The sequence below is a fragment of the Cryptomeria japonica genome, chromosome 10 (assembly GCF_030272615.1).
Source record: "Cryptomeria japonica chromosome 10, Sugi_1.0, whole genome shotgun sequence".
Lineage (NCBI taxonomy): Eukaryota > Viridiplantae > Streptophyta > Pinopsida > Cupressales > Cupressaceae > Cryptomeria > Cryptomeria japonica.
In genome coordinates, this window is record NC_081414.1 from 842,553,812 (window position 1) to 842,580,932 (window position 27,121).

Here is a 27,121-nt window from a genome sequence, read left to right on the forward strand (position 1 = left end):
TTAACAATTAACGATCAAAACACTCTCCAATGCAAATAACTCTAATATGGATCTCCACACGCTACGGTGTGACCCATAACACATTAGATTACCTTCCACAAATCATATCCGCACCCAAAGATAGGTCTAGCATAGAATATGACAACCACCTATGAGCAATACCACAACGTCTGAAGAATACAAAGACATTTTCAAACAACCAAACTAACATATCCATGATACCAAAAATATATCCAAAGAAGATAACAATACCAAACAACATCAGCAACATTTTTCGGGCTTGAACACTTCTAAAACACAACTATAACACCAACACAACAAGATATCTTTGCACCACGGACATTCTGGACCAACAACTTTCTAAACCCACAAGTTTGACATAATTGAAAACCGCAATAAGACATACTTCCAACTGTATGCCCACACATGAAGCATTGGGAATTGCATGATTGTCATCCTTGTCCATATGAGAGGATGCTTAATTTCATGAGGTGAATCCTCATGAGAACACATAATGCCACTCCCTACACTATCACTCTAGTATCTAGGTTCTAATAGATTAGGTAGCACCCAATGGATTTATTGTTGGTTGAGCTTTTGGTTAATGCATTGTGAATCATGACTAATGGTAAATTTTGTGTTGCTCTTGATTGTACCTCCTCGTCCTTATTGTTTCCAAATAAGGATGTTTCCTCTCTCTTTTGATGTTTTCTTTTGTTGCTCGGACATCCTTCTTATTTGACTGTTGTTTTGTGACGGTGGCGATACATTATGTATGGTGTCTCTTAGCTTGATGTTGCATCATGGTTCTTGTTTTTGTTGAGTTTCTCATATTGAATGTGTACTCCATTTTGTTTGTTTCATTTGCGTTAGCTTATTAGTCCCTCTTATATGCCTTGTTTAATTGTTCAGGTCATGCGACTATCTCCACAAGCACGGTGGAGAGGACCTAAGGATTCCACATGGTCGAGTGGTGTTGCAAACAACTATTGGGGATTGGTGAAATTGGATTGTGATAGCCTTGGAGAGTTCATACACATTTCTCAACCTTTGTTCACTCTCATTCTCTCTTTATTATAAGATTGCAATTATTTGTATATTGAATCAAGTATTCTAACATTGATTATGTATTTAATGAACACTCCATGATGAGTTAGATGTAATTGTATCATATTATTATGGATTAGTATAGCTTTATGTGCTCTAATGTTAGAGTAAGGCATAATATATGATCTTGTATGTTATTCCATCCTTTATGCATTATGGATATGTTGTAGGAGCACTTCATTTGGTTATTTAAAATGAACATAGAGGTGATTTGTATAGTCTTGGAGGTTGATTTAGTCATCTCCTATTGTGGTCGTGAGATCTTGACAAAGTTAGTGTGGTTTCTAGCATATTGGAGTCATTCTAAATTCAATTGGGATCTCATAGGTGTACCATGGTGTTCCAATTTTGTTCTTGTTTGATTGAACATCCTTAAGCATCGTAGAGTTAGTTTTGGGGAGTTTTGAATTGAATGAGTATGTTATGAGTTCACCCTCTTTTCGACTAGTCCTGTAGGTGTCACTTGCTAACTTGGTGACATATTTCTAGACTAATTTTCTCGCCTTTTATCCCAATTCTCTCAATTTTAGGGTTATATGGGTATTTCAACTTTACCCAGGAGTTTAGGGTGTTCGAGACGTCAAGTTGTCCAATTGAGAAGCTCACTAGTCTAGGTAGATGCATGTCTCATAGGACGACTGCGTGAGTTCACCAGTCTCAGGGATGCTAGCATAGGAAAGGGACACTAGAACACTATTCTAGTGTCCACATAGTATGCATGTGTCCTTTTGGGTGGCCTAGGTTAGGTTCAGTAGACGGTCTTCAACCATTCAGTTTGGAAAGGTTTTTAAGAGTCTGGGATGTTTGATTGGCCTAGTTTTAGATGCATTGCAAAGGTAACAACATCAAGAAACCATCAAAGGTAGTTTGAGTAGGTTTTTAGTGGATTTGCATAGTGTCGGGGCACCCATTTATGAATAGGGTTTTGTCATAGCTCATCCGTGACACCTAGGACCTAGAAGTTCGTCTTGTTCATCAATTCGAGTCTTGCAAATTTGGAGATGGTATTGTATGAACATAGACACCTCTTGGACCTTTTCATAAGGTTTAGGATATCTTTCCCCTTGTATGATTAAGTTATGGGTGTCTAGACTTTTGCTTGTGCATTGTCAATTATCAACAGGTTAACCTATTCTTGGGGTTTGAGCTTAATACTTATTTGAGATGTGTATGCCCACACTTGAGTACTTCAAAAAAAATTCCTTTTATTCCATGTGTATTTTTCCCATAATCCTCTAGGATTCCTTGGCGGGGCATTACATACTTGACTAGATTTTGGTATCTTCATTTTTCATGGACAATGAGACACGTGAGCAGTTTTTAGAGACACCATCATCCAACTTCTTAATTTTCTTCACTTTAATTCCTATCTTGAATGTGAAGCATTCTTGTCTTTTTATTTGGTTTTATTTACTCCTAATGAGAGACAAATTGTTTATAGATATTAGATCTTGTTTTATCTTTAGACATTAAATATTTTCAAAGGATATTGTTTATTATGGGGTGCTATCTAGTATCTCTCTTTTCCTATCATGGAGGCATATTGATTGTATCTTTGTGATGAATGTAGTTCTTAGGGGGTTATTGATGAGACCTCCATACATCACTCGATCTATCACTTATACATGATCTTCCTTTGCATTGTAACTTTATGAGAGGGGCTTTTCCCAAGTGGTTTTCTCCTTTTCTACATTTTTAAGAGGTCATTTGTACATGGGTACCTACCATGGCCTAGTAGTGAGGACCCATATTTTCAACTTGCATCATTCTTGCATAATGATTCCATCTCCCTAAGTTGCACGTAAGAGTGGGTGTTAGAGTTGTGTGCAAAATATTGTGTTTCTAATCTATTAATAAGGATATAATCACACATACTCAATGAAACATTCTATTAGGGAAATCAAATGAAATAAGCAATTGAAATAAAAACTCCCCAATGTCATCTCATCGCTCCCTATTATTGAGGACTTCGTTGGTTCAAAGGATGGCTCTCAGATGCATGATGTTAGCAAAGTGACAACTCAAGAGATGGGAATATGATAGTGCAAGCTATGATGAAAGAACTAATACAATTCTATGCAAATCTACATTATGATAAAAACTATCATGAAAGCCATTATGCGAGATACTAAATGAAAATGCTACTATGATATTCTATGATGCAATGTTAATTATGCTCTGAATGTTGGAAATGCTAAGAGAATACTACAACTCTCATGGATCCTCTCATAGCCAAGAGAGAGGGTATTTATAAGATTTCCATGACCAGAGGTGAGGTGGTAAGAAAATCGATGGTGTAGATTCAGTTTGGAGAAATCGATGATCGAGATTGAAGAAATTTGGAAAGAGGTTAAGAAGAGGGACACTTGTCATCCCTGAGGGGAAAAGTGGGAAGGAATCTCCAACCATATGGCAACAAAGGGGGCAAGTGGCAAGGAGATGAGAGACATGTGACATAAGTACCATGTGTCTCCAAGAGAGGATAGACACTCAATAAATGGTTAGGATAAGGAGGTTAGAGGGGATAAGATTTGTTAAACCCTTAGTTGAATTGGGTGGGTTAGGTTAGCATGTGGTTAGGCTAAGTGGTTAGGAGTAGGAGCCATGTGCTCAAATTCAAATTTAATGAAAAGGGATATTTAAATACACAAATTAATTAATTCACATATTTAATTGGGAAAATAGAGGAAGATGATTAAAGTGGGAAGAATAAGAATAAATGAACCACATAAACAAATTATTAAATATTTCCAACAACACAAATTCATATTTCCAACATTCTAACCCTCCTAGTGTGACGATGTCTCCTCCGCCTCCTAGCTCGCCTGGGACTATTGTTCTTACTGCTGTGGGTTCTATTGGATCCTCTCCCGTTGGTTCAACCCTGCTAAAACTTGTGTGTTGTGCTTCCTCTAGCCACGTTTCATTCACCGATGTTGTTCAAGTCTCTATCCATGTCTCTTTTGATGCTTCTAAGAGGGTGAGGGGTTCCATCAAGAGGACTATTCCTTGTGCTTCTCTTGCTCCTAAGATTCCTTTAGGATAAGTTGTGATTATCTGATTTTTTTTTCTAGAAAGGTTTAATTTGCATGTTTTATCCTTTTTGGCCTTCTTTTCTTGATTTGCATTGTTGGATTTCCGAGATATGGCTCCTTTGGTTGAGGGTAAAATGCAAATTTACCCTTTTGCTAGAGGTCTTTGTGTGGTTTTTTTATTTTTTTGATGTTTGTAAGGCTATGTTAGATGGTGGCACTTGGATGTGAGATTCACATCCCCTCTCAGTTTGCCCCTAGAAGCCATCTTTCAACCCTTTTAAAGATTCTACTAGTATTTTGCCTATCTCGGTAAGATTACTTTATCTTCCCCTTCATTTTTGGCGTGGTGAAGCTTATGAGGCTATTCGTAATACTATAGGTAGAAGGTGGACTTTTAGTCTTAAAAAAATTGTCACACTTATTTTGCTCACATTTTAGTTGAAGTTGATTATCAAAATCTCTACTTGGAGAGGTGATTCTAAAGGTTAATGATAGGTCTTGGTGTCAAATGGTGGACCATGAGGGGATTCCTTTTCAGTTTAGATGTTGTTTTGCTACTGGGCATTTGGCTTTTGATTGCTCTCGTGGTGTTCACAGGCAGTCTTCCTCAACTTAGTGGAAGAATGTCCTACACAATCACCTCATTAATTTTCCTAATGATGTTTCTGTGGACAATTTAGATGTTGTTTCAGAGGATACAAAATCACTCATTTTAGAATCTTCTCCTTTTGGTTTTGTTGAGGTGTCAGAGATTCAAGTTTGCTTGCTTCTTTGCCATAAAGTTCCCTACAACTTTCTAGTACAACTCCATCTATTATGTCTTTTGTTCTTATTTTGTTAAAGTTGTGCAATTTGATAAGGCTTTTGGGGGAGGGCTCTCTCTCTCTCTCTCTCTCTCTCTCTCTCTCTCTCTCGCCCTTTAGATTCAAATTTGAACACTTATCAGATAAAAGCCTCTAATAACATATTTATTTTTGATAAAGCCTCTAATAACATATTTATAGTGAATCTTTTGATTGATGCAAGTCTCATTTATCAGATAAAAGATAAAACGATTTATTCATTTTTTATAAATGTTAAATATTTTGAAATTAGATATCTCTCGGCGAATTTTACATAGATTTTTTTAAATATAAGTATACTAGTTATTAATTAATTAAAAAACATGGTCAATGGTTCAATCTAGGTGCTGTATAGACACAAGCCTCCCCTAGTTATGCTGAGAACCATCTACAATGACATCAAAATGTTTGTAAACAAAAAATCATTTTTGAAACAATTTGACATGCAAATGACAGGTAAATGCATGAAATATGCCATGCTTTAGCTTTTGTGGAGGTGTTATTTTATTATTCCAAATAAAATTTAACCCTCACCACTTGTCTCCACATATTTTACATATATTTTTTAAATATAAGTATATAATATACTATATATAATTGAAATAAAAACAACATCAATTAAAAATGTTTACGGACGGACAAAAAAAAGAAAAAAGAAAAAGAGGACCAAAAAAAAAGAACTGTACTTTTGTTTTCCGTGGTTCAAAATACGCCACGTCAAGGCCCTTGGATTTTTAAAAACCCGTTTATTTTGTGTTCAAGTTCCATTGTTTCTGTTTCAAAGCTGGGGTACTGGGATCCCAAATTAAAGTCTGTAGATTGAGGCCACGAAACACGCTTTTCATTAAGATGAGATCCCGTCTAAGAGCGTCTAAATTAATCCTTCTATGTTTTTTGCTCTGGTTGACATTTTGTCTGCAAGTATTTTCCAAGAAATGTATAAAACCACAGCCTCAGATTTCTGAAGATGACTTTTCCCCTCCATCACCAAAAGATAAATGCTTGGATCAGGACTCTGCCACGGAGAGGGTAATTTAATTTTATTCTTTTGCCGATTGCTTTAATATTGCTATTGCCAGATCCATTTGTTCACAATTACCATTACCGTTTTTTGATAGTCAAGTTTGTTGGGTTTGAGTTTTCTAAAATCTTCAATACAGGAATTGGGTAGTGTTACCTGTGATGCACCCGCGTCATCTTCAAATCTTGCTATTGATCGGACTGGAACATCGGAGCTTGACGATGTACAGCCAGCAGTACAGGTATGAACTATAACCTTATTTGCTACTCTACTTGATTATTAACATTAAATAATCACTTAGTTTAAATAATATTTGGTTGTTGAGTTGTTTAATTATTCTATTATATTGTTTAATTACTTGTAAGGATTTGTCTCCACTTGTCATGCTACTCTTGATTAATAATAGTTGTTGATTTTTTTAATAATTTCTGAAATATATTGTTTAATTACTTATAATGATTTGTCTCTATATGTCATGCTACTCTTGATTTATTATGGATTTCCATTCTACTTTGTTTATAACACAGTATTTGGACCTAGATTTCTATTGATATTTCTCTAGATCCATCTATAGTGTTTTAATATGTTTATTAAATGAAACAAATTGTATCTATTAGATAATGAAGCTAAGAGTGAATTAGATTTCTATTGATATTTCTCTAGATCCACCTATAGCGTTTTAATATGTTTATTAAATGTATCTATTAGATAATGAAGCAAAGAGTGCATCCTATATCAATAACACTACACTGATGCTCACTTTGCCGCATCAATAGTAAGTTGTAAGCACTCTTAAGAATCTCTAAAGTTAATGGCAATGCATATGCATGTCTATGTGTGTGTGTGTGTGATGCAGCTCCAGTCTATATAAGAAACAACTGCATTGTATCCCAATACAGGTATATGATAGATAAAAATTAAATAGAGTAGGCCACTTGTACTTTAACTCGTTTACAAAAATGTTTATTAACTTTTGGTAGTAGAAACCACCAACATAGGATAAAGAGGAGAGCAAACAAAAAATAATATTAAAAATAATCTTCATAAACCCAAAAAACATTTATTTAAGATACTTCACAACACAATATTCACTGCAGTAATGGATTTCAATTTTGCTTGATTTTTTTATAGCACAGTTTCAACTCATTCCACTAGGTACCTCAGATATAAATATTTAAAGGTTGTTAAAGCTCTCGAGAGTTTGTTGTTAAAGAAGTTAACCCCCATCTGTACATTTTAATAGTCAGTTAACTGCAGCTGTGGCAATTAATGCTGGCCAGCATCTAGAGAAACATTAGTTGGGAAAAAATGCAAGTCGAACATACTGCATCTCAATGTAGCATGTGAATGAAGAGATATCAACCATCTTAATTGACTGAATTAAAAAATACCCGAGAGTTACAAAAAAAGAAATTTAAATTATCAAGCTACTGCTCTAAAAAAAAACAAATTATCCTTATAAGCTCTTAAAAAAAACAAATTATCCTTATAAAATTTCCTCCCATATTCTTCCTTTTAAATTTAGTAAACCTACCAGACATATCTTCTGTATTAATGGAATACACCATGCATATCTCCTCTATTAATGTTGAGTGTTGAGAGGTTTGGTTGTTGCAGAAACTGCTATTGCAAAACATGCAAATGCTTGAAGACTATTATAATTAACGAGATCTGAAAAAAATAGCTGCTACAGAGGGTAGCGTTGCCATGGTAGTGGCGCCACTGTCCTCTGTAGCAGTGCCTGCAACCAGAGATGGGCAGGGAGCCATCGCTGCCTCTTCCATAGCATTCACTATGCATGTCGTCATTATCATGGACAGATTGCTATGCCAAAGAACTTGTTTCCTCCTGCTCATTATCATGGACAGATTGCTATGCCAAAATTAAAGTCTGTAGATTGAGGCCAGGAAACACGCTTTTCATTAAGATGAGATCCCGTCTAAAAGCGTCTGAATTAATACTTCTATGTTTTTTGCTTTGGTTGACATTTTGTCTGCAAGTATTTTCCCAGTCATTGAAAGAACCGCGGCCTTTTGATAATGATATTGAGATTCCTGAAGATGAGTTTTCCCCTCCATCACTAAAAGATGAATGCTTGAATCTGGACTCTGCCACGTTGAGGGTAATTTAATTTTATTCTTTTGCCGATTGCTTTAATATTGCTATTGCCAGATCCATTTGTTCACAATTACCATTACCGTTTTTTGATAGTCAAGTTTGTTGGGTTTGAGTTTTCTAAAATCTTCAATACAGGAATTGGGTAGTGTTACCTGTGATGCACCCGCGTCATCTTCAAATTTTGCTATTGATCGGACTGGAACATCGGAGCTTCATGATGTACAGCCAGCAGTACAGGTATGAACTCTAACCTTATTTGCTACTCTACTTGATTATTAACATTAAATAATCACTTAGTTTAAATAATATTTGGTTGTTGAGTTGTTTAATTATTTTATTATATTGTTTAATTACTTGTAAGGATTTGTCTCCACTTGTCATGCTACTCTTGATTAATAATAGTTGTTGATTTTTTTAATAATTTCTGAAATATATTGTTTAATTACTTATAATGATTTGTTTCTATATGTCATGCTACTCTTGATTTATTATGGATTTCCATTCTACTTTGTTTATAACACAGTATTTGGACCTAGATTTCTATTGATATTTCTCTAGATCCATCTATAGTGTTTTAATATGTTTATTAAATGAAACAAATTGTATCTATTAGATAATGAAGCTAAGAGTGAATTAGATTTCTATTGATATTTCTCTAGATCCACCTATAGCATTTTAATATGTTTATTAAATGTATCTATTAGATAATGAAGCAAAGAGTGCATCCTATATCAATAACACTACACTGATGCTCACTTTGCCGCATCAATAGTAAGTTGTAAGCACTCTTAAGAATCTCTAAAGTTAATGGCAATGCATATGCATGTCTATGTTTGTGTGTGTGTGATGCAGCTCCAGTCTATATAAGAAACAACTGCATTGTATCCCAATACAGGTATATGATAGGTAAAAATTAAATAGAGTAGGCCACTTGTACTTTAACTCGTTTACAAAAATGTTTATTAACTTTTGGTAGTAGAAACCACCAACATAGGATAAAGAGGAGAGCAAACAAAAAATAATATTAAAAATAATCTTCATAAACCATAAAAACATTTATTTAAGATACTTCACAACACAATATTCACTACAGTAATGGATTTCAATTTTGCTTGATTTTTTTATAGCACAGTTTCAACTCATTCCACTAGGTACCTCAGATATAAATATTTAAAGGTTGTTAAAGCTCTCGAGAGTTTGTTGTTAAAGAAGTTAACCCCCATCTGTACATTTTAATAGTCAGTTAACTGCAGCTGTGGCAATTAATGCTGGCCAGCATCTAGAGAAACATTAGTTGGGAAAAAATGCAAGTCGAACATACTGCATCTCAATGTAGCATGTGAATGAAGAGATATCAACCATCTTAATTGACTGAATTAAAAAATACCCGAGAGTTACAAAAAAAGAAATTTAAATTATCAAGCTACTGCTCTAAAAAAAAACAAATTATCCTTATAAGCTCTTAAAAAAAACAAATTATCCTTATAAAATTTCCTCCCATATTCTTCCTTTTAAATTTAGTAAACCTACCAGACATATCTTCTGTATTAATGGAATACACCATGCATATCTCCTCTATTAATGTTGAGTGTTGAGAGGTTTGGTTGTTGCAGAAACTGCTATTGCAAAACATGCAAATGCTTGAAGACTATTATAATTAACGAGATCTGAAAAAAATAGCTGCTACAGAGGGTAGCGTTGCCATGGTAGTGGCGCCACTGTCCTCTGTAGCAGTGCCTGCAACCAGAGATGGGCAGGGAGCCATCGCTGCCTCTTCCATAGCATTCACTATGCATGTCGTCATTATCATGGACAGATTGCTATGCCAAAGAACTTGTTTCCTCCTGCTCATTATCATGGACAGATTGCTATGCCAAAATTAAAGTCTGTAGATTGAGGCCAGGAAACACGCTTTTCATTAAGATGAGATCCCGTCTAAGAGCGTCTGAATTAATACTTCTATGTTTTTTGCTTTGGTTGACATTTTGTCTGCAAGTATTTTCCCAGTCATTGAAAGAACCGCGGCCTTTTGATAATGATATTGAGATTCCTGAAGATGAGTTTTCCCCTCCATCACTAAAAGATGAATGCTTGAATCTGGACTCTGCCACGTTGAGGGTAATTTAATTTTATTCTTTTGCCGATTGCTTTAATATTGCTATTGCCAGATCCATTTGTTCACAATTACCATTACCGTTTTTTGATAGTCAAGTTTGTTGGGTTTGAGTTTTCTAAAATCTTCAATACAGGAATTGGGTAGTGTTACCTGTGATGCACCCGCGTCATCTCCAAATTTTGCTATTGATCGGACTGGAACATCGGAGCTTGATGATGTACAGCCAGCAGTACAGGTATGAACTATAACCTTATTTGCTACTCTACTTGATTATTAACATTAAATAATCACTTAGTTTAAATAATATTTGGTTGTTGAGTTGTTTAATTATTTTATTATATTGTTTAATTACTTGTAAGGATTTGTCTCCATTTGTCATGCTACTCTTGATTAATAATAGTTGTTGATTTTTTTAATAATTTCTGAAATATATTGTTTAATTACTTATAATGATTTGTCTCTATATGTTATGCTACTCTTGATTTATTATGGATTTCCATTCTACTTTGTTTATAACACAGTATTTGGACCTAGATTTCTATTGATATTTCTCTAGATCCATCTATAGTGTTTTAATATGTTTATTAAATGAAACAAATTGTATCTATTAGATAATGAAGCTAAGAGTGAATTAGATTTCTATTGATATTTCTCTAGATCCACCTATAGCATTTTAATATGTTTATTAAATGTATCTATTAGATAATGAAGCAAAGAGTGCATCCTATATCAATAACACTACACTGATGCTCACTTTGCCGCATCAATAGTAAGTTGTAAGCACTCTTAAGAATCTCTAAAGTTAATGGCAATGCATATGCATGTCTATGTTTGTGTGTGTGTGATGCAGCTCCAGTCTATATAAGAAACAACTGCATTGTATCCCAATACAGGTATATGATAGGTAAAAATTAAATAGAGTAGGCCACTTGTACTTTAACTCGTTTACAAAAATGTTTATTAACTTTTGGTAGTAGAAACCACCAACATAGGATAAAGAGGAGAGCAAACAAAAAATAATATTAAAAATAATCTTCATAAACCAAAAAAACATTTATTTAAGATACTTCACAACACAATATTCACTGCAGTAATGGATTTCAATTTTGCTTGATTTTTTTATAGCACAGTTTCAACTCATTCCACTAGGTACCTCAGATATAAATATTTAAAGGTTGTTAAAGCTCTCGAGAGTTTGTTGTTAAAGAAGTTAACCCCCATCTGTACATTTTAATAGTCAGTTAACTGCAGCTGTGGCAATTAATGCTGGCCAGCATCTAGAGAAACATTAGTTGGGAAAAAATGCAAGTCGAACATACTGCATCTCAATGTAGCATGTGAATGAAGAGATATCAACCATCTTAATTGACTGAATTAAAAAATACCCGAGAGTTACAAAAAAAGAAATTTAAATTATCAAGCTACTGCTCTAAAAAAAAACAAATTATCCTTATAAGCTCTTAAAAAAAACAAATTATCCTTATAAAATTTCCTCCCATATTCTTCCTTTTAAATTTAGTAAACCTACCAGACATATCTTCTGTATTAATGGAATACACCATGCATATCTCCTCTATTAATGTTGAGTGTTGAGAGGTTTGGTTGTTGCAGAAACTGCTATTGCAAAACATGCAAATGCTTGAAGACTATTATAATTAACGAGATCTGAAAAAAATAGCTGCTACAGAGGGTAGCGTTGCCATGGTAGTGGCGCCACTGTCCTCTGTAGCAGTGCCTGCAACCAGAGATGGGCAGGGAGCCATCGCTGCCTCTTCCATAGCATTCACTATGCATGTCGTCATTATCATGGACAGATTGCTATGCCAAAGAACTTGTTTCCTCCTGCCATCCCAAGACGTGGGACTTGTCTTGCAAAAACCACGATAATACAGAGCAAATTTCCCTTTTACATGATAAAACAGAGTAAGTTTCAAAGAGAATTGGATGAAAAGATTTGTTTGGGCAAGGGGTATTTATAGTGCGTCCACCATTTCTAACGGGGCCAGTAAAATGCTACTGAACACATTCTCAAATAAAGGCGATGGCGGCTAATACCATTCCAATATGGAAAAGAAACGTCTCTGCTGCTGAGAAACGCCTTTAGCATGACTACCCTGCCAACGCCTCACATCCACTACCCTGCCAGCGCTTGCCACTACTAAGTGGTGTCGATTTTTTTTTACTAAGTTTGGGTAATTTTGTACATCTAAGCAAACGGGTATGCAACCGTCAATTTTTTCTTGAAATCATTTTGTGTTTATAGATAGCATTGATTTCATTGTAGATCCTCTTTCTGCGAAATTATGTCGAGAGATATCTTATAACTAGTATACTTATATTTTTTTAACTAGTATATCTATATTTAAAAAATATATGTAAACTAGTATACCTAGATATCTTATAACTAGTATACTTATATTTTTTTAACTAGTATATCTATATTTAAAAAATATATGTAAACTAGTATACCTCTATTTAAAAAATTTAGGTAAAATACGCGGAAATATATCTTATCGAGAAGAATTTATCACCTTAAGATTAACTCTAATTAATCTCTAGTTAAAATCTAAGCCTAACCTTGATTTCACTCTAATCATATTTTAAACTAACATTGACCTTGACCCTAATCGTAATTAAATTTATAATCTTAAATATAATTAAAATCTAATATTTCAACTCTTAGTAAACCCCAACCCAAATTGAAAACTAACCTTAAACTTACCTTATTAAACCCTAAGCCTAACTTAATAATTTTCCCTAATTGATCTCTAACCTTACCTTAATCATAACCCTGATTGAACTTAAATCCTAATCCTAACTAAACCCTAACCCTAATGATAATGGAACTATAATCATAATTTAACCCTAACTCAAAGATTCCTCCTACAACTCTTAACCTCAAATTTAACTTTAATTAAACCATATCCCAAACCATAACAAAATCATAAACTATTACTGGCCAATAAACTAATTAACTTGTTACTCTTAAAAGATTAATCAACATTTTCACAATTTTAAAATATTAAATATAAATAAATTAATTATTTTCTGTTCCACATTTGCCCCATAACCCACACCAATTCCACATTTCCCCCATAACCCACACTAATTCCACATAACCAAAGTCTCTAATGCATTTTAAGCAGCTCCCAAAAAGAACAACCCATAAATCTTGATCTCTACATCACCATAATTCATTAAAACAAAGCCAAAAACTTTTTGAGAAACAAATCCCAGTAATACCCACATCTAGATTTCTCAAACTCAAAATTTGAAACCTCAAAATTCAACTTTTTTTTCAAAAAATTGATGTAGATATGTATTCTCAATTACTTCTTTTCAAAAGGGAAGAGTGTGGGAGTATAGAGAAGGCAAGTGACCTGTTTGACAAAATGCCTCAAATAGGTGTATTATCATGGACTACGTTGTTTGCAGGATACGCACAAAATGGGTTTGTTGAAAAGGCTTTAGAAATTTTCAAGCAAATGCAACTGCTAAGTGTAAACCCAAATTACACAACTTTTGGCTTCATCACCTTCGCTTGTGCCAAATTGGGCTTTGAAACAGGGCATACACAAACATCAAAGCATACAGATTAAAGTTGCAACTTCCCTCGTAGACATGTATGCAAACTGAGAAAGTCTGTGAACCATTTGACAGACTGCCTCAAAGAGATGTGGTCTCATGGAGTGCCATGATTGCAGTATATGCCCAAATTCAATTCCCGGATGAGACTTTTAGAGTTCATATCATCCAGAAACTAGAATGCAAGCAACTTGTTAGCCATGCACATAAATAATCTAAATCTGGTTAAGGCTTGGTGAAAACCTTAATAGTACAGGGCATACTTAGGCTGAAGTAGGATGAGAGAATAAGTGAATTGAAATAATCACAATCCAAGCCTGCTACATGTCTTTGAAGCCCATAGTATAAATAATTTAAAAATCGCCCAAAAACACAAGAAAAAAAATTGTTTTCAACTTTTGTGGAGCAAATGTGACAGAAACAGAGACAGATATAACGAAGATGCAAAATACTTCCCAATGACAATCTCACCTCCCGCTTGAGACTGCTGGCATGGTTGTCACATTCCTGGGGGTGTAGTATGGACACTCTAGTTTTGCTATTGAAGAGACCATTGATTATATGTAGGCCCTTCAAATGGAGTAGCTAGCATCTGAACACCATTTATGCTCTTCACTAATCCTGGCGTCTAGTTTCAATTTACACGCAATGTAGGTTGTAGCCATTACAAGTTTAAACCCAAATATGGGAGGAGAAATCATGTAGACATGGGATAGATTGACGAATGTGTAATGGCTTCGGCAGATTTTATTTCCCACTATTCCACAGTGTCACCGTACAACCAACTCTGCATGCCAATTTTTCAAGCTGCGAGATTCATTGGAGTTGACCTTTGTTTTTACCGGTTTCATGAAAAATGAAAAAGCGCACCAAGACTTTAGCTATTTTCCCAAAAGGGCGATGCTGCAATAGAGGCCAAAAACCACCGAAGTCACAAGCTCAGAGAAGCGCAGAATGAAGAAAAGTGATAGAAGATGCATCGAGACCCCTCAAAAACTATTCACGTGATTCATAATAGAGAGAATTGCATGATGGAATTGCTTAACATTTGGTCAATTTATTAGCAAAGCATTCGGAAGAGAATACTCCACGTATGAATTCCATGCTAGTGAATTTATGTCCGACAGTTACTAACATTTATCTCCATGCGAAACCACTAATTTATTGTCTCCATTTTCGAATTTATAGCGACTACAAAAAGTAACAGCTCTGTCTTGGCAGCACCATATCTATTGTTGGATAGTCCTTTTAAATTTCTATATTTGAGTTTTTTCAGGTAGTTGGAGATTCTCCAATAGCCGAGACAGTGCCAAATTTTTTATTTTTCTAAATTTGGATTTCGACTGGGGAATGCATGTCAATTTTTTTTGAAAAGCTTTTTGTGTTTACGGACAATATCGATACCATTGTAGATCGCCTCTCGGCGAAAATATGCCGAGAGATATCTTATAATAGAAGGGAATTTGACATTTGCAACAATATTATTAGTATACAAGAATTTCAAAAATATGGATAATAATAGAGTTGCTTAAGTATATACCAGCATGAACCTGGAATTTAGAATTGTCAGATACTCACAATGTCAAGCCCACTCCTCCAATAATGTCTCAACGCTACTTGATTTTATTGATTGTTCCCTTTTAAATATTCTGGCACTCTTCCACTATCATTTGAATGTAACGGTTTCATATAGTTGGAGACAAGTGGCGAGGGTTCTATTTTATTTGGGGTAATAAAATAACACCTCCACAAAAACCAAAAAATGACATACTTCATGCATTCCCCTGTCGTTTGCATGTCAATTTTTTTCAAAAATGAATTTTTGTTTACGGACATTTTGATGTCATTGTAGATGCCTCTCGGCATAAAAATCTATGTAAAATACGTTGAGAGATATCATTTCAAAGATAATTGTTAAATTTCAAGAGCATTGAAGAACCATTCGAATGTTGCCTAAAGATTGACATCCATTAATGGTCTCATTGAAAGATGCAATTGACAGGTGTAAGAATTGAGATAAAAAAATCATTACAAGATTTGTTCAACTCCAAAAAAATGTATTAACATTCTAGTATCAACAATCACTACATGGGAAATTGGAATTAATTCTTTATAGCACATCATGAAAACTGCATAAAAAATATTGTCAAAAGGTTTATGCAAATTCTGAATATTGGACATCATAAAATGTGGCTACCATGCAACAACATTGCTAAAGGACACAAATCTAGGTCATATGATATATTTTAGCTTTGAATTCAAATTAATAAGGTTTTAAATATTGTAAAATTTTTAAAATATAAGTATGTTATTTATTTTCCTCTCCTTAACTAATTTATAATATCAAAATCATAAACTATTACTTGCCAGTAAACAAATTAACTTATTACTCTTAAAAGATTAAACAATATTTTTAAAATTTTAAAATATTAAAATATAAATAAATAAATTATTTCCTGTTCCACATTTGTCCCATAACCCACACCAATTCCACATTTTCCCCATAACCCACACCAATTCCACATAACCAAAGTCTCTAATGCATTTTAAGCAACTCCCAAAAGGAACAACCCATAAATCTTGATCTCTACATCACCATAATTCACTAAAACAAAGCCAAAAACTTTTTGAGAAACAAATCCCAGTAATACCCACATCTAGATTTCTCAAACTCGAAAATTGAAACCTCAAAATTCAACTTTTTTTTTCAAAAAATTGATGTAGATATGTATTCTCAATTACTTCTTTTCAAAAGGGAAGAATGTGGGACTATAGAAAAGGCAAGTGACCCTTTTGACAAAATGCCTCAAACAGGTGTATTATCATGGACTACGTTGTTTGTAGGATATGCACAAAATGGGTTTGTTGAAAAGGCTTTAGAAATTTTCAAGTAAATGCAATTGCTAAGTGTAAACCCAAATTACACAAGTTTTGGCTTCATCACCTTTGCTTGTGCCAAATTGGGCTTTGAAACAGGGCATACACAAACATCAAAGCATACAGATTAAAGTTGCAACTTCCCTCATAGACATGTATGCAAACTGAGAAAGTTTGTGAACCATTTGACAGACTGCCTCAAAGAGATGTGGTCTCATGGAGTGCCATGATAGCAAGATATGCCCAAATTCAATTCCTGGATGAGACTTTTAGAGCTCATATGCAAGCAACTTGTTAGCCATGCACATAAATAATCTTAATTTGGTTAAGGCCTGGTGAAAACCTTAATAGTACAGGGCATACTTAGGCTGAAGTAGGATGAGAGAATAAGTGAATTGAAATAATCACAATCCAAGCCTGCTACATGTCTTTGAAGCCCATAGTATAAAGAATTTTAAAATTGCATAGATTGGACACATTTCATTCTTGCACACAAGCAAAGAATGATCAAAGTGTTGCAGATAGAGTCACTGAGATTGGAGCTCCCTCTCAATCAGGGTTCCGTTTTCCACAATACCAAGTCTATCTCTGAAGTATTCGAACTTCACTCTAGATAAGGGTTTGGTAAGGATATCTACAACCTATTCATCTGTGCTAATGTACTTTAGTTGAATGGCGTCTCTTTGCACCATATCCCGAATGAAGTGATAGTGTGTTTCCACATGTTTGGACCGATCATGGAACACAGGATTTACTGACATCTTTATACAACTTTGATTATCACAATGAATGGTGCTAGGACCACTAGCTTGACCAAATAATCCAACAAGGAGCTTGCAAAGCCACACTGCTTCTCTGAATGCAACAGATGTTGCAATGTACTCAGCTTCTGCAGTGCTTAATGCTACCGAAGATTGCTTTCTACATGCCCAAGAGATCATTGCAAAGCCCAAGTTGAAGCAGATACCTGAAGTACTTTTCATATCCTTGACACTTCCTGCCCAATCTGAATCTGAGTAGCCTTCCAAGAAGATTGAGGTATTAAGTGAATACTTCAGCCCATAACCAATAGTGCCACACAGGTATCTTAGAATGTGCTTGGCAGCAACAAGGTGAACAAGTTTAGGTAAGCTCATGAACTGATTGAGGGCATTCACAACATAACAGATATCTGGCCTAGTATTGACTAGGTACATCAAGGATCTAATCAACTGCCTTGTTGGTGTCTGTTTTATCATCTACCAAACATTAGAATAGGATGCCCGAAGGCATTCTATCCTCTCCTGAAAAATAACTTCTGATTCCAAGGTCTATATGTGCGAACAAGTGACTTTAGTGGAATAGCTTCTTGGGTAGTGTATGCTGAAAATCTCGAGGGGGACTTATGTTTAATAACTATCTTGAACAACTGGACTTAGATGGATTTGGCAATTTTAGGCTCTTCTTCTTTTTTGGGGATTTTCTGGGATTTAGACTTTCAAAAAGGGAAAAAGAGATAGGGTTAAGGCGGCTAATCTACTCCTACGAATTCCAGAGATGGTATCAATTGGGTGCTCTCGAGAAACCAAACCTTGCTTTGCCACACTAGGGACAACTACACAAAGCCGATGCAATCTTCGATGGATTGTGCTTATGATTAAGATGTTGGGATGCACAGAGGATGGGCTCAGACTAACTTTGCACAGTAAAATGGAATTCATCCATTTACCAAAAGTATGAGCAGAGATACACCATCAATTGACACTTATCAAATCCTTCATTCAAATTAACAACAAAGAAAGCAAATCTAAATTAATTCTAACTAAGTGTTGAGGAAATTGAAACCATGCAAATCATCCAAACAGTAGGGATTACAAAGCAGCGCACATGCAATATATTATTTGGAAATGACCTTACGCAACAATACATCAAAAACCTCACACTCTCCAAATGAGAGGAGGTAGCCTTATATAGTTTTCAAGAAATAAATGAACGACTGAGATCAAAATAGTGATCAAGGGCCCAGATTGAAAGCTACAAACCCTAATTAGGGTTTCCCAAAACTAAATACCCTCGGCCAATGAGAAAATTACATTTGGGACACTTGTCCTTCTTGCTAAATATGAACCATCAAATGAAAATAGAAGGTTGTTGCATTGCGAAGTGTGCCCTTCTAGAAGCTTCTGGATAAGTCAGGTTCATTGAACCTAGACATGCTGACTTAGAGTGATCTGGTTGGTCGAAAGATGATGAGGCGCCACCTCAACGTGTTGGATGCCTTCCTTGAATTCTCCAATTTGCGTCAAGAAATTGTCTAAGGATGGAAATTTGATTCCTTCTTGTCGCCATTTGATTCTACTTGGGAACTTGTCTTTTTTTTTTCTTCAGGAGATGAAATCCTTCAAGAAGTTGGAAATTTATTTAACTTTTCCATATTTTCACCAAGTCTGAGAACTTTTTCTTTCTTGATGCCTTGAGATTCTTTCAAGTGCCTCAAATTTGGAGAAGAAATCTCTTCGCGAAGTATTTCTCATACTTAGCCAAATTTTGGCCCTCTCTATGCTCAAACGAACCTTGCTCGTGGTCCTGTCTTCAATTCTGAATTTGGCTTGAAACTCCATTTGTGTTTTCTGTGACAATCCTACCTTTAGCTGCCAATTTATGTTGCGCGGGAGGAGGGTAAAAGCTTTAGATAACCCCTTGCAAATATGAAATGATGGGATCAAGTTGTTCAAGCATTCGCTGTGATCATGCCCTCCCTCTCAATACCCTGAAATTTGGAGAAGAATTTCTCCATGCCTTCATCATAATTGAGGAAATTGGAATTTTCTTTGTGAAACATTTCCCATACTTAGCCAAATTTTAGCTATCTTTACACCCGGATGAACCTTGCTTGTGAACTTGTCCTCAATCTTTTGTTTGGCTTGAAACTCCAGCTGCGATCTCTATGATGATCCCGCTTCTATTTCCTCCTACGACCTGTAAAACCAAAGGAAAATAAGCTAGAAATCTATCTTGGATTAAAGAAAATCAAGGCTGCAAACGGATAAGTGTTTGGAGATTTCATTTCATTTTCATACTTAGCCATAAAAACTGAAATTTCATCCTCAAAACCCTCCAGTCTTCAAGGGTGGTTGTGATCGTAAATCAACACCAAGTGTTATAACTTCGAAAATTTCTTATACTTAGCCAAAAAAAATGATTTTCGCGTGTAAATTCTCCAACCTTCAAGATAAATGTGATCACAATCCAACACCAAGTGTTATAACTCCAAAAATTTCTTATACTTAGCCAAAAAAAATGATTTTCCTCCCTTAGAAATTCGAACAAATTCACTAAAAATCATTTTTCAAACTCTGAAAAAAACTCAAAAAATACATAAGTCTGCATCATGAATTTAATTTCACCTTCGAATAAATGGAAGTAAGGCTGGAAATTTCTCAAAAATACTCAAAAATTTAGGAGAGATTCAATAATTTTTCCTTATACTGGTTGTCTTTCTCCAAAAATCTGTGAAACTTTTGTCAAAAAAGTTTATCCAACTTCCAACAATATCCAAAACTTTCTCCAGATGAACTCCAAACTGAAAGTATTTTACTATGCTCTCCTTAATATTTTCGAACTTCTTGGTGTAGAAATGAAGTTTACAACGAAGTATTTGTAAATAAAGTTAAATCCTCAATTAGAAACCCTTAAAATCTTCCAACTCATGTTTCCAATTTTAACTTCATTCTTTAGGAAAGTGTTGTCATGTTTCCAAATTCGAGAAAAATATCTTCCAAAAGTTTCCAATTTGGCTATAAGTTCGAAATATTTATTAATCTTCCAATATTCTCTTTTAAAACTTTCCATTTTGGATTTAAGTTCAAAATCCTTATCAATCTTCAAATATTCTTTTCCAAAGAACTTTCTATTTTGGTCTCTAAGTTCGAAATCTTGGAGGATTTTCATGACATCACTTGCATTCTTATTGATTTTGTTTGACTTTCATGTGTAGGCGGACTTTTGGATGCTTACCTTCATCTTTCTCAAACTTGGGTGGACTTTCCTTACCTCTCCAAGGCATGGCGGAGTTTGAGAAGGCTCTTCAACATCATAGTTAGCATCTTGGGCGGAGTTTGAAGACTTCTCCTTCAAGCATAGCGGACTTTGGACATTCCTCTAGCTTAGTCATGGTTAAGTCAAGGCGAAGTTTGAGGGCATCTTCCCAAGACATGGCAAAATTTTGCTGGTCTTCAAACAGCATGGCAGACTCCTAGAAGCTTTCCATCATCCTTTTGGATAGGGCGGAGTTTTGATGCTACCTCCACCAAGGCGGACTTTGGTGTTACCTCTTCAACATTTGAAGGCCTAGGGTGGAGTTTTCATAAGGCTCTTCATCATCATACTTAGTATCTTGGGTGAAGTTTGAAGACTTCTCCAACATGGGCGGACTTTTGGAGACCCTCCCTTGGGCGGACTTTGGTGACTCTTCATCAAGAGCGGACTTCTAACTTAACCTCTATATGACAGACTTTTTTGGAGGTCACCATCATCTTGCTAGGATAGGGCAGACTTTTGAGTGTTGGCCAAGGCGACTTGCACACCATCATGGGCAGATTTTTCACTACCTACACAAGGTGGACTTTAGGCATCTCTCAACATAGGGCGGAGTTTAGAGCTCTCTCTTCAAGGCGGACTTTTTGAAGGCTCTCAAGAGGGCGGACTATATTTGAAATATAACATTTAAGTATAAGAATACTTTAAGTTATATTTCATATATATTGTCAGGATGTTTGAGAGTGGTTTCAGATCTCTAGGACTAATAATGCAAAATCTAGTTTTTGGAGGATTCCCCAATTTTCCAGACTTAGTCAAATTTCAAGATCAGGATGACATTCCAAACTTAGCCAAATTTTAGGACATTTGAGGATCAGGATGACATTCTAGACTTAGATGATTTTTTTGAGCTAATTATCCTTTGAATGTGCCATGACCCCCTAAAATATAGGAACTTAGCTTTTTGGGTCAAAACTTGAAAATTTTGGATCGCGGTCGAAGCAGGTCAGTGGTATCAGTGCAAACCCTAGGTTCGCATCCCGAAAAAGCAAAAAGCCTAAAATCTAGGGATTTAGCTTTTTTAGGTCAAAATTTGGAATTTTCGAGTTTCGGTCAAAGCTGGTCGATGGTGCAAGTGTAAACCCTAGGTTCGCATCCCGAAAAAGCAAAAAGCCTAAAATCTAGGGATTTAGCTTTTTTAGGTCAAAACTTGGAATTTTCGAGTTCCGGTCGAAGTTTGTCAATGGTGCAAGTGTAAACCCTAGGTTCACATCCCGAAAAAGAAAAAAGCAGGCATCCCTTAAAAATAGGAAAAACTTTCTAAAAATAGCCACATCGGGGATCGGGCTGAAAATGCCAAAAACGAAACTTCCTAAAAAATAGGAAAAAGCAAAAAAGCAAACTTTCTAAAAATAGAAAGTTGTCCAGATTCATCCAAATCAATTGCGATCTTCATCCTTTGGCCTTTCTAGGCACTTTGACGGTATTCGGACTTTGGTATCACTTGGCTTGCAAAAACTAGCTTTCAATCGTCAGGGCCTGAAATGCTCAAAACTGGACAGGGCTTGGTGAAACTGAGGCAGAAGGCCACGAGACACTAACAAAAACCCTAGAATGCAGGAAAAGAGAGGGTCCCCATTTGCAATGGGGCGATGTGTGAAAAAGGTCACGACATGCCTGTACTCAGATGGATCTGCAAAATTAGAGTTAGCTGCAGAAACACTTAACTTCTTTAAGTTAGATTCCATAGGAGTATACATGGGTTTACAATCCATCATTCTAAATCTTTTCAGAATATCAATAGTATATTTTCCTTGACTTAGAAAAATTTCATTGGATTTTTGCCATACTTCTAACCCTAGGAAGTAATGCATTAGACCTAAATCCTTCATTTCAAATTCTGAGGCTAATTCCTTCTCACATCTAATGATTAATTTATTTTAACCAGTGAGAAATAAATCATCCACATACAAAACCAAAATAAGCATCTCATCATTATAAATTTTCAAGTAAATGTTAGCATCAACATCATTCTTGCAAAATCCTAAGCTTAGTAAGTACTTATCAATTCTTTCATACCAAGCACGAGGAGCCTGTTTGAGCCCATATAAGGCTTTCTTCAACCTGCAAACATGAGAATCTCTTTTATGGATTACATAACCTTCTGGTTGCTCAATATAGACTTCCTCCTCAATGACACCATTGAGGAAGGCTATCTTAACGTCCATTTGATGCAGCTCCCAACCTTTGGCTACATCAATAGCTATTATAGACCTAATAGAAGTATATCTAGCAACAGGGGCAAAAAAAATTTCATAATCTATTCCTTCCTTTTGAGAAAAACCACGAGCTACTAGCCTAGCTTTATATTTTTCAATACTACCATCAGCATTATGTTTAATTTTAAACAACCATTTAGAAGAAACAACAGACTTACCTTTGGGTCTGGGTACAATATCCCAGACATCATTCTTGATGATAGACCCATACTCTTCATCCATGGTTGATTTCCAAGCATGATGGGATATGGCTTCTTCGACATTGTGAGGTTTAGACTCAATCATATTACACATCATAGAAATGTAGTTGGTGTGATTTTGGAGTCTCCTGCTATCTCTAAAGGTTCCTTTGGGAGCAACAAATCCTTCAGCATCTTGAATCGTGTTTCTCTCCCAAAGTGGTCTCTTCTTGCAGACCAAAATATCCTGAGGTATATCTGTAGAGTCCATGGGTTCTGCTAGGTCATCCTAAACTTCCTGATCCGGAAGGTTAGTGGACTCCTTCTGTATCTCAGGGTTAGCATCAACTTTTGAATCTTGATTTTCAATCACCATATCATTATTATCAGATAATGAACCTTTAGATCTTTTGAAAGCAATATCTTCTTCAAAAGTTACATCTCTACTTACCTCAACATACCTTTGACCTGAAATGTAGATCCTGAAGACTTTGGAAGATTCACTATATACCACTAAGATGCCTTTCTTTCCATAGGGATCCAACTTGGTTCGTTTTTCTTTAGGCACATGAACATACACCGGGCTCCCAAATATCCTTAGGTGGCTGATGTCAGGTTTGATTCCTGTAAAGGCTTCTTCAGGAGTTACATCCCTTAGAGCATGATGAGGACATCTATTTTGAATGTAAACTGTTGTTTTGGATGCTTCCACCCATAGAAAAGGTTGCAGGTCTTGATCATGAATCATGGCTCTTGCAGCTTCAACAATGGTCCTGTTCTTTCTTTTAGCAACTCCATTTTGCTGAGGATTGTAGGGAACATAGAAATCCCTCTTAATTCTTGCCTTAACACAAAAATCATAGAAACTACATGAGGTGTACTCACCTCCATTGTCAGATCTTAAACATTTAATTCGATTCCCTGTAGTGTTTTCAACTAAGGCTTTGCATTCTTTAAATCTATTTAGGACTTCTTTAGTTTCTTTAGATTTAAGAAAGTAAATCCATGTTTTCCTAGAGAAATCATCTATGAAGATAACATAATAAAGGAAGCTGCTAGGAGATGCTACAGACATAGGGCCACATAAATTCGAATGAATAAGTTCTAACTTTTCTTTAGCCCTACTGTCACTTTTAAGAAAAGGGTTCTTTACATTCTTACCCATTGCACAACCTTTACAAGCATCATCATGAGATAAACTAAGTTTAGGCATACCTTTAACCATTTTACTAAGAGTGGGAAGAGCTTGAAAGTGTAGATGTCCAAGTCTTCTATACCATAGCTCGCATGATTCAGGGGCCTCATCGATGAGAGCTTGAATTGGATTAGCTGCAAGCTTATATAAACTATCACATCTATTTCCAATAACACGAGAAGTTTTGAAATTAGATTCTTAGACCAAGCAAGTACCTTCCCTTCAGAAAATGCTATTTGCAAACCCTTATCTTCTAAGGCAAAAATGGAAATAAGATTTCTTTTAATACCAGGTACAAAAAGGATATCACAGAGTTGTAAGAAAATACCAGAATCTAGTTTTAAAGAGGTAGTACCAGAGCCTTTTACCGAGTATCTAGCATCATCACCGATTACCACATGAAGGTTGGTATCTTTTTCAATCAGATCTGAAAGATGCTCATGAAAACCTAAGATGTGTCTGGAGGCACCACTGTCAATTATCCAAGTATTACTGTCCGTAGGGACATTGCTTGATAGAGCAGAGATAAGAAGATAATCCTCACTTTGTTCAACAACTTCATTTAAATTGGCTTCCCTTTCCTTGGGATCATTTTGACAATCTCGGGCATAGTGACCATACTTATCACATCTGAAGCAACGATTGTGAGAGGAATCTCTTGACTTCTTCCTTGGATCATAGGAGGAGGATCTAAAATCTTTGCTTCTCTTTTCTTTCTTCCAATGTCCACCTTTCCTAGATTTAGCTAAGAGAACATGATTATCATTTTTGTGAGAGTTCTTGAGTTTTCCTCTTACCTCAATTTGAGATTCCTCTTCAATGCAATCGGATTGAAGACACTCAAAGTTGGGACGATCAGCTCTTCCACCAATGCTACGAATGAATGGTTCCCATTCATCAAGTAGACCATTTAATGCAATCATAACAAGATCTTTATCTGAAATTTGACAATCAAGAGTACTTATGTCCTTTAGTTCATTGATCTTCATGAAGTAGGCTATGATTGAGTCTTCTTCTTTCATTTTCATGTGAAGAAGTTGTTGCCTTAGAGCAAGAGCCCTGCTGAGGTTGTTGACTTCATACATCCTTTCCAAGTGTTTGATCATTTCCCTGGCAAACACAAATTTTGATATGACAGTGACAAGATGATTCTTGACGGATTCAATTATGATCTTCCTAGCCTTGAGGGAGTCTTTCTTGAACTGCTTCAGCGCTTCAGCATCTTCTGGAGGGGCCAACCTTTCTTCTTCTACGAATTTCAGCAAATCATTTTCTTCAAGGATCAAAAGAATACGGACTTTCCAAGCGACAAAATCAAGGGCTCCATCAAGTTTATCTTCAGCCCTCAAACCTGACATTTTGATCTGAAAACAAACAACAACTATATGCAGCAAATGATTTACTAAAATCTGAAATTAGTGACACCTTAGCTCTGATACCATGTTAAATTTGTGTCCTAGTTCAGTAATTAGATTTGTAACATTTAATTATTTGTTAGCATTTAGTAAATCATAATCAAGTAAATCCACAAATGAAACAAGAGAGCAGGAGACAAACGCAAAATACCCTAGGAAAACCTCCAAGGAGGAAAAACCCAGCACTAAAGACCCACAGGTCAGATTATGTATTCACTCTTAATTGTACAAATACAATACTTAGCTTGATTCTCCAGATCTGATCCTCTTTTGTATATCAAATCTGCCCTTCTAAATACACCAAGTCTTCACCAAAAAGCCTTATATCCTTTGGACAAGTTCACACAATCCTCTTCAAGTTTCGCATCTTTAATTGCAGAGATAGTCCGTTGATTGCATATGATGTGAAGTGAATGATTGTATATGCAAGTTGACTTTATTTATATGAGTCTTTAACCTTTGTTAAATCCAAGTCGGCCTTCCCCCATTTGGCGCCAATTTATTTATTGAGGCGTGGTGCATTTTAGGGTGGCATGAAGGTATGGGGCTGAACTTAACTTGGGGGCACGTTACCCCTTTAGGATAGGACCCAGTCCTATATGGGTTCGGATGTTGCCTTAAGGCAATCCGAACCCATCTTACCTAGTTACCAACAAAAACCCCAAAGGCTTATGAAATTTGGAATAAAATGAAATACGATGATGTTTATCATAAACACAATGTTCACAAAAGTCAAACCTGAAATTACAGTCATCTAGTCAAACTTGAGATTATAGTCATCTAATCAAACTTGAGATTACAGTCATCAAGGCCTTTAACAAGCACTTATAGGGCTTTAAGACCCTTCTCACTAGTATGGCCTCTGATGCCATAACAATGTCTTCTCTGCTGGGAGCTTTTTGCCCAAAGCATGTGCACCCTTACATACCCAGAAAGCATGACCATCAAATGTAGGAATAACAATCTTCTTCTCTGCTTGATCTAATAGTGAGGATGAAGAATCCAAAGCCCTTTTCCTGGACTTCATAGAAGCACTATTGCATTGAATCGGTGAGGGTGAAGAATCCAAAGCCCTTTTCTTGGACTTCTTAGAAGCACTATTGCATTGAATCGTGCATGTATCTAGCTTACACAGGGTGTCATTCCGAACACCCTAAGCAAGCACCATACAACCTCTTGTCATCCTACATCCACCACTCGAGAAAACAACTTGGAGACCCATATCACTCAACTTGCTAATTGAAAGTAGATTTTGTAATAATCTAGGGATGTGCAAGACACCATCAATCCCCTTCACTCTGCCATTAGAGAATTGGGTCTTGACTCTTCTGCGAC

The 27,121-nt window shown here is 35.7% G+C and overlaps 1 protein-coding gene across 5 annotated transcripts in view; it reads left to right on the forward strand.

The window, feature by feature from the left end:
• The first annotated feature begins 5,754 nt into the window (after positions 1-5,754).
• Positions 5,755-27,121, forward strand: part of LOC131053400 (uncharacterized) — a 61,656-nt gene continuing 40,289 nt past the window's right edge. For 3 of the 5 annotated variants that reach the window (XM_059212958.1, XM_059212962.1, XM_059212959.1), the window contains exons 1-6: positions 5,755-6,013; positions 6,145-6,246; positions 8,017-8,127; positions 8,259-8,360; positions 10,131-10,241; positions 10,373-10,474. In XM_059212958.1, the coding sequence (XP_059068941.1) occupies positions 5,834-6,013; positions 6,145-6,246; positions 8,017-8,127; positions 8,259-8,360; positions 10,131-10,241; positions 10,373-10,474 (708 nt within the window). In that variant the 5' untranslated portion in view covers positions 5,755-5,833. The remainder of the gene's footprint in view (positions 6,014-6,144; positions 6,247-8,016; positions 8,128-8,258; positions 8,361-10,130; positions 10,242-10,372; positions 10,475-27,121) is intronic. The other 2 variants (XM_059212960.1, XM_059212961.1) reach the window with 2 other exon arrangements.